Source organism: Takifugu rubripes, chromosome 10 (assembly GCF_901000725.2).
Source record: "Takifugu rubripes chromosome 10, fTakRub1.2, whole genome shotgun sequence".
Lineage (NCBI taxonomy): Eukaryota > Metazoa > Chordata > Actinopteri > Tetraodontiformes > Tetraodontidae > Takifugu > Takifugu rubripes.
In genome coordinates, this window is record NC_042294.1 from 12,132,385 (window position 1) to 12,141,365 (window position 8,981).

Below are 8,981 nucleotides of genomic sequence, written 5' to 3' on the forward strand. Positions count from 1 at the left end.
GAGGAGGGTGAGGAAGGTGAGGAGGATGCGGAAGGTGAGGAGGAGGATGAGGAGGGTGAGGAAGGTGAGGAGGATGAGGAAGGTGAGGAGGATGAGGAAGGTGAGGAGGGTCATTTGCTGTGAATAACAGCCTGTTTAGAGGCTGGTGGAAAACATAGTTATCCAGATATGACTGTGTAGGTTATGGTAGGTCAGGGTTGTTAGGGTTGGTTATGGTAGGGTAGGGATGGTTATGGTATGTTAGGGTTGGTTATGGTAGGTTAGGGTAGATAGGTTAGGGTTGGTTATGGTAGGTTAGGGTTGGTTATGGTAGGTTAGGGTTGGATAGAAATAATCAGACAAACGGTCTGTCTGTAGGTGGGAAAGTTTCCCTCCACTCATTATTGTATTAGTCAGAAAGAGAAACCTGATGAAGCAGCAAAAGACCTGTGAGACTCTGGAGACCTGAGAGACTCTGGAGACCTGGGAGACCTGAGAGACTCTGGAGACCTGGGAGACCTGAGAGACTCTGTAGACCTGAGAGACTCTGTAGACCTGGGAGACCTGAGAGACTCTGTAGACCTGAGAGACCTGAGAGACTCTGGAGACCTGAGAGACTCTGGAGACCTGAGAGACTCTGGAGACCTGTGAGACTCTGGAGACCTGAGAGACTCTGGAGACCTGAGAGACTCTGGAGACCTGAGAGACTCTGTAGACCTGAGAGACTCTGTAGACCTGAGAGACTCTGTAGACCTGGGAGACCTGAGAGACTCTGTAGACCTGAGAGACTCTGTAGACCTGGGAGACCTGAGAGACCTGAGAGACTCTGGAGACCTGAGAGACTCTGGAGACCTGAGAGACCTGAGAGACTCTGGAGACCTGGGAGACTCTGGAGACCTGAGAGACTCTGGAGACCTGGGAGACCTGAGAGACTCTGGAGACCTGAGAGACTCTGGAGACCTGTGAGACTCTGGAGACCTGAGAGACTCTGGAGACCTGGGAGACCTGAGAGACTCTGTAGACCTGAGAGACTCTGTAGACCTGGGAGACCTGAGAGACTCTGTAGACCTGAGAGACTCTGTAGACCTGGGAGACCTGAGAGACCTGAGAGACTCTGGAGACCTGAGAGACCTGAGAGACTCTGGAGACCTGGGAGACTCTGGAGACCTGAGAGACTCTGGAGACCTGGGAGACCTGAGAGACTCTGGAGACCTGAGAGACTCTGTAGACCTGAGAGACTCTGGAGACCTGAGAGACTCTGTAGACCTGGGAGACCTGAGAGACTCTGTAGACCTGAGAGACCTGAGAGACTCTGGAGACCTGAGAGACTCTGGAGACCTGAGAGACTCTGGAGACCTGGGAGACTCTGGAGACCTGGGAGACTCTGTAGACCTGAGAGACCTGAGAGACTCTGGAGACCTGAGAGACTCTGGAGACCTGGGAGACTCTGGAGACCTGAGAGACTCTGGAGACCTGAGAGACTCTGGAGACCTGGGAGACCTGAGAGACTCTGTAGACTTTAGAGACCTGAGAGACTCTGTAGACCTGAGAGACTCTGTAGACCTGGGAGACCTGAGAGACTCTGTAGACCTGAGAGACTCTGGAGACCTGAGAGACTCTGGAGACCTGAGAGACCTGAGAGACCTGAGAGACTCTGGAGACCTGAGAGACCTGAGAGACTCTGTAGACCTGAGAGACCTGAGAGACTCTGTAGACCTGAGAGACCTGAGAGACCTGAGAGACTCTGGAGACCTGAGAGACCTGAGAGACTCTGTAGACCTGAGAGACCTGAGAGACTCTGGAGACCTGAGAGACCTGAGAGACTCTGGAGACCTGAGAGGCAGCCTTGATGGACAGGTTAGCCTCATTCTGTGCCGTCATGGTAACGAGTCCAAGTCATTTGAGTGACTTGGATGCTTGGAAAAAATGGACATTTGTGCAGATTAATGAGAGAAATGTCGGAACAGCTGGAAAATCTGGGCTGGATTTAATAAAGACAGGAGCCGGAGTCCTGAACAGAGCATCTTTATGGAGGAACATCAGAAACATCAAGTTCTTCAGGAACACGGACACAAACACAGTTCAGGACTTTACACATTCGGAGTTGTGCTGCGAACAGGAAGCTGCGGATGGACGTAGAAGAAGATAACATCTGACCTTTGATGGGTGGCACCATCATCACCATCACCATCACCATCACCATCACCATCATCATCACCATCATCACCATCACCATCATCACCATCATCACCATCATCATTATCACCATCATCATCACCACCACCATCATCATCCTCACCATCATCATCCTCATCAGAACATCCATCCCACACCTGTGAGGAACAACCCTGACATCCCAAAGAAACCTGCCAAATCTGAAATCCTGATGGAATTATATCCTGGATCCTGGACCTATTTCTTCTAGTGGAAGAATTTGGAATTCATTTTGGAATTGTTTGAATATCAGCAACTAAAATCTCTTTGCATGAATACTTTCAAAACTAACGCTGGTCCCTGATAGATATAGATAAATCTATAGACAGATCTATAGATGGATATAGATAGATCTATCTATAGATGGATCTATAGATAGATATCTGGCCTCAGAGGTGACTGGGCCTCGGGGGCCTGGTGGCCCCTGGGCGTGGGAGCCAGGTCCCTGGTCAGCCATGGGGGGGTGGGTCTGGCTAGTGACTAGTTTAGATGGTGTGATCCAGGAGGTCCCTGCCCTTCTCTCACTTCCTGTATAATAAAAAATAAATAAAAGAGTGGGGGTGATCCAAAAGAACCCGTCTAACCTTTGAGATCACTTCACTGGAACAAGCGTTAGAACGATACGCGAGGATGTGAGCCATGGCTTTTATCTATGCTTAGATCATTCCTTAATAATATATCTCTCTCTATAGGTTTTCTTTCTATATAGCATACAGTACATATACTTTTGGTAGCATTTTAACACATTCAAATACATTCACTTAAAGTTTTTTTTCTTGTCTCTCTTCAGATGAAAGACAACCATGGACAGATATTTATATATATATATATGTATATGTACATATATATATATTTATTTAACCATGAAAGGAGACATGAAACGTCCTACAGACCAGAAGAAGCCAACATGGTAAATGCTGCATAAATATAATAAAGAGCTCTGGATTCATCTGGAGTATAAAATAGCATATTTTCTGGACTTGACTACAGTATATATCAACGCACACGTCCACAGGTCCATCACGGAGCAGATCCAGGCACCTCCGAGTCAGTTTATATCCATGTTATAACACTTTAGTGCTGACTCGCGTTGACAATCACGTGTGAAAGGAACCTCGGCGTTCCACCAAAAACAGGCATTAGTCACCAAATTGACAATAACATTGACAATAAGCCACAATATTATGCATGTACACAGTTTTAATCTTTCTTGAAGGCCACAAAACTGTTAGCTTTAGGCTGGTTAGGGTTAACCTCTTAGGGGTAGGGGTAGGGTTAACGTCTTAGGGTTAGGGGTAGGGTTAACCTCTTAGGGGTAGGGGTAGGGTTAACCTCTTAGGGGTAGGGGTAGGGTTAACGTCTTAGGGGTAGGGGTAGGGTTAACCTCTTAGGGGTAGGGTTAACCTCTTAGGGTTAGGGGTAGGGTTAACCTCTTAGGGTTAGGGGTAGGGTTAACCTCTTAGGGGTAGGGGTAGGGTTAACCTCTTAGGGTTAGGGGTAGGGTTAACCTCTTAGGGGTAGGGGTAGGGTTAACGTCTTAGGGTTAGGGGTAGGGTTAACCTCTTAGGGGTAGGGGTAGGGTTAACCTCTTAGGGGTAGGGGTAGGGTTAACATCTTAGGGGTAGGGTTAACCTCTTAGGGGTAGGGGTAGGGTTAACCTCTTAGGGGTAGGGGTAGGGTTAACGTCTTAGGGGTAGGGGTAGGGTTAACCTCTTAGGGGTAGGGTTAACCTCTTAGGGTTAGGGTAGGGTTAACCTCTTAGGGGTAGGGGTAGGGTTAACCTCTTAGGGGTAGGGGTAGGGTTAACATCTTAGGGGTAGGGGTAGGGTTAACCTCTTAGGGGTAGGGGTAGGGTTAACATCTTAGGGGTAGGGGTAGGGTTAACCTCTTAGGGTTAGGGGTAGGGTTAACCTCTTAGGGGTAGGGGTAGGGTTAACGTCTTAGGGGTAGGGGTAGGGTTAACCTCTTAGGGGTAGGGTTAACCTCTTAGGGTTAGGGGTAGGGTTAACCTCTTAGGGTTAGGGGTAGGGTTAACCTCTTAGGGGTAGGGGTAGGGTTAACATCTTAGGGGTAGGGGTAGGGTTAACCTCTTAGGGGTAGGGGTAGGGTTAACATCTTAGGGGTAGGGTTAACCATAACCCAAGATTTCATATGGGTGAAGAGAAAGAAGTGCTGCTGCCTGTATTGAGAAGGAACTTTGATGTGCACCTTTAGCCTCGTACACACAGGTGCTCCCTGCTTCTCCTTGGTGCTCTGGAGCACGAGGTCGTAGAAGATTCACCTGTGAGCTCAACCTCAGGTGTAACAAATCAAGCATCTAGAAAGAGAATTCCTGCACGAAACGACAACCTCGCCTGGCCATGTGTTGATGGTCACCTGAACTAGCTGTGATATTTTTCTGATTTTGCATCTGCTTTGATCTGACCTCTTTCTTCACCCAGAAAACAGAGAACCTTATGTTTGTGCTAACAATACCCACTAGTTTTCCACAACACTGACAAATCTCCAGAGATTAAAACTGAAATCCAAAAACAGTGCAATTAAAACAACATGAAAATAAGATCTCCAAAACAGGATTTGCTGACCTGAGAGAACCAACCTTCTCTGAAATGAAACCCAAACCTTTTAGGAGGTTGTGGAACCTCTCCAGGTCTGCTGATTGGATGAGTGTTCCCCACATTTAGGGGGTCAGGCTGGAGAATGTAGACTGGGATCTGGAGAGTCCAAGTCCCCCCCTGTCCTGTCCTGGCCTGAGTATGAGCTCAGGGCGTCCCACAGCAGCTCAGGCTGCTCACAGTGGTGGTGACCCCTCCAGTGCTCCAGTACTTCCTGTTTGCTGTCCAACACTCTGCTGCACAGCACACAGTTAAAGGCCGTACCTGCTGCGAGGATCCCCAGGCTGCCGTGGCTATCAGGTGACATGGTCCCGTTGTCCTCCCCATCCCAGCTCTGGTGACAGGACTTGATGTGCCTCTTGAGCTTAGCGATGGAGAAGAACTCCTCGTCACAGCTGCCACATTTGACCGGGTTCCGCTTCTCTTTCAGCTGCCTCCAGTAATGTGCGGCATGTTTGACCAGATCGTTCTCCGCCTGGCGACCCCCCCATAGCTGCTGGTCATCGCTGAGCCGCACTGGGACCTCCTCCTCGTGCACATAGAGCAGGTGCATCTTCATGTCAGTGAAGGTGGGAGTGATCGTTTGGCAGCGGCCACACTTAATCTGCAGTTCTGCAGGATCCTCGTGGTCCTGATCCTCTGCTGCTCCGGCCCTGGCGACTCTGCTGAGGAAACAAGAAACATCATTGGGGACATTGGCGAGAAGGTGCTGTGCAACAGTGACGAACATCTCACCCTTCCACAGGCTCATGTTCATGGTGGCTGATCGATGGCTCCACCGTCAGCAGCACCTTGTGGACCTCCCTCAGATGACTGAAGTAAACTCCAACATATCCAAAGGCCTTCTGGCAGAACTCGCAGCAGAAGGAGCGGCGTGGTCGGACCTCTGAGTGGTGAAGCTTCATGTGGGTGCTCAGGCTGCCCGAGTGGGCGTAGGCCTTACGACAGGCGGGGCAGACGTAGGGCCGACTGTTAGCATGGCTGCTAACGTGGCTCTGCAGATGATGCTTGAACTGGAAACACCGGCTGCAGGAGGGGCAGCGGTGGACCGGACGACTGCCAGGGAACGCTCTGGGATGAGCGCCGCCTCTCGGGTGGAGGCTTTCCTGGACCGCTGGGGGACAGTCCAGAACCTTGGATGTGATTGTGGCCGGGAGCGGATGACCAAGGATGAGCTCCTGCTCTTGGCTATCTGGGGTCGTCGTGGGCAAACTCACCAACTGAGGAACCGTCTCCATTAGCAACAAGGGTTTGGGTCGGATGCTACGATATTTTTTCGAAATATCAACTTCCTTTTGTTTAGAGCTTGAAACGACTGGTTTCTCTGGAATTCTCCTTCTGAAAAAGGACAACGACCTCTTCTTTCTGGCTTCAAAAGCCAAAATGTCTTCTAGAGTCTTTCTCTTCCTTCCTCGCTTCTTGCTAGGTGCTTTCTGGAGGGTTCCCTGCACAGGCACAGGTGTGGTCTTGGCCCGGGGCTCTGGAGTGGACTTTGGCATCTGGGTGGGGTCCACAGAGTCAGCTGTCTCCAGGGACATGGATGAATGCTTTGTGGGGCTGTTGTGTCCTGCCTGGTGGGACAAAAGCTTCTTCTCTTGAGAAGAACTGGCCATTGTAGCAGCTGGAACCAGAGCGCTCTTCATCTTTGAGTATGGAAGGATGGGCAGTTTACCGTTGAGGGAGACGGGATGATCTGGATGGCTTTGCCAAAGATGGCGGGGGACAGAACAGTAAAACTGCTTGGAGGGGGTGCCGAGGCGGGCTTGGACTGGCACAGCCTGACGGCAGTCTTACTCTCGTCCCGATATTTTCCCGGGGAACCTTTGATGGCGGCTGTGGGGAACTGGAGGTGTGGAAGGAGGCCAGCAGCAGCAGGTTGTTCAGAGACATCTGGTGGTGGCTCTAAATGACTGCCTGGGTAAAGGACCGTGTTCTCTGGGAGCTGAGACATGACAGAAACATCAGAAGACACTGGGTCAATCAGAATGACCTTCTCTGAAGCCTCTTCTTTCAAAACTTGAGTTATCTTGGTGAGCTGGGACTCCGTTTTATTCTTCAGCACCGATGATGCACTTTGGGCCGCTTCAGCAACCTTTAAGGCCACTGTTACTTTAGCAGATAGTGTGGGACATTTAACTTTATCGGATGTCCCTTTCTTCCTCATTGGCTGGTATCTGGGAATTGGCAACTTCAGGTTCTTTTGAAGTGGCTGAGTTGGTGGTTGCTGCTGTGTTGGAGAGGAGACCGACGGAGGCAGCGCCACCAGAGAGAAGGTTCCATCCTGACCAGCTATTTGCATCAGTGCATAGTTTTGCGTGGGTACAATAATTGACTTGGAACCAGTCACAGTGGCCTCAGGGATGGAAGAGGGAGTCGGGCAGGACAGGACACCAGGGCAGGGGGAGGGCACCATGGCTGGAGCCTTGGGAGCGATGCTCCTGAACTGAAGGCTCTTCATCTGAAGGGCTGGAGTCACTGGTTACACACTGCAAACACAGAAGAGACTTGAGACACCTGGAAGCAACACGGCCCACGAGGCACTGAGACAACCCGAACCCCTAACCCTGTCAGAACTACCTGGGACCCTAACCCTGTCAGGACTACCTGGGACCCGAACCCTGTCAGGACTACCTGGGACCCTAACCCTGTCAGGACTACCTGGGACCCTAACCCTGTCAGAACTACCTGGGACCCTAATCCTGTCAGGACTACCTGGGACCCTAACCCTGTCAGGACTACCTGGGACCCGAACCCTGTCAGGACAACCTGGGCCCCTCACCCTGTCAGGACTACCTGGGACCCTAAACCTGTCAGAACTACCTGGGACCCTAACTCTGTCAGAACTACTGGGACCCTAACCCTGTCAGAACTCCTGGGACCCTAACCCTGTCAGAACTCCTGGGACCCTAACCCTGTCAGAACTACCTGGGACCCTAACCCTGTCAGGACTACCTGGGACCCTAACCCTGTCAGAACTCCTGGGACCCTAACCCTGTCAGAACTACCTGGGACCCTAACCCTGTCAGAACTCCTGGGACCCTAACCCTGTCAGAACTCCTGGGACCCTAACCCTGTCAGAACTACCTGGGACCCTAACCCTGGTCTCCACGTCCCTGCTCACACTGCAGCCATGGGTCATACTGGACCTCTGCGAGTTGTTCCTCACACACACACACACGTGCACACACACGTGCACATACGCGCGCAGCCCTGAAAGGATGGCGGTGAAGCGTGAAGGCTGCCCAACGGCAAGCTCTTTCCCAGATAAAGCGGGAATCCCCGCCTCCCCTCCTGACCAACACTCCGACCCGGCCCAAGGCGACAACGATGCCCATGGAAAAAAAGCTGGTTCCGCTAATCAAGCCTTGTTCAACAGAATGTTTGGTCACCGGAGCAGATCGGGCTGCTTCCCTCTGGGAACACTCATCCTGACTGTGCCAACACCTGAACCTGAGGAACCGGAGGAACCGGAGGAACCCAAGGAACCTGAGGAACCTGAGGAACCCGAGGAACCTGAGGAACCCGAGAACGAGGTTTGAAACAAGTCTCCAGCTCCCATCCATCAATCAAACGATATCACAGATATGGCTTTAGAAACAACGGCTAAATTCCCTTGATTTCTATTAATACTCTTGGAGGATATCAAAGGAGAGCAGATTACAATGGAATGCTTTAAAGGGCCTAATTGTAAACAGATGGAGATTTGAATTTCAAATCATGGCTTCCCCCCCCCCCCCCATCGGCAGTTGCAGACCGGCAGGATCCAGCCGTCTGCAGCACTGATCAGCATAAAGTGCAACAGTCGTGTCACTAAAGGCAAATAGTGCTACACTCTTTATGAAAGGCTGCAGTATTCATTTTCAAAGCAGTCTGGTTTCTACGTTCACAAAGAAAGAAGAAAGCAAAGCAGCTGAGGGCAGCTGGAAGTGTTTGAGAGCAGAGAGATTATTTATACAGTACCTCACCACATTATGGCTCCATAAAACTGGACATGGTCCTGCTCCGTGTGGAGGGCTGGTTCCAGTCCCACTGGGACTCTGCTCACTGGAATGAAAGCAGAGGACTGGTCCGTAACAGGTCCGTAACAGTTCTACTGGAGCAGAGTCACACTTGGCCACGTTCGTGTTTCCAGCTGGACGTGTCAAAGAGGTGAAGAGCAACATCAAAGAACAT

At 50.9% G+C, this 8,981-nt stretch overlaps 1 protein-coding gene across 1 annotated transcript; it reads right to left on the reverse strand.

Moving 5' to 3' along the window:
• Positions 1 to 4,201: 4,201 nt before the first annotated feature.
• On the reverse strand, positions 4,202 to 7,774 carry znf438 (zinc finger protein 438). The gene is given in 3 exon segments (XM_029842773.1): positions 4,202 to 5,473; positions 5,544 to 6,486; positions 6,489 to 7,774. Coding segments are annotated over 3 exon segments (2,313 nt in total). The 5' UTR covers positions 7,267 to 7,774; the 3' UTR covers positions 4,202 to 4,881.
• Between the last annotated feature and the right edge of the window lie 1,207 nt (positions 7,775 to 8,981).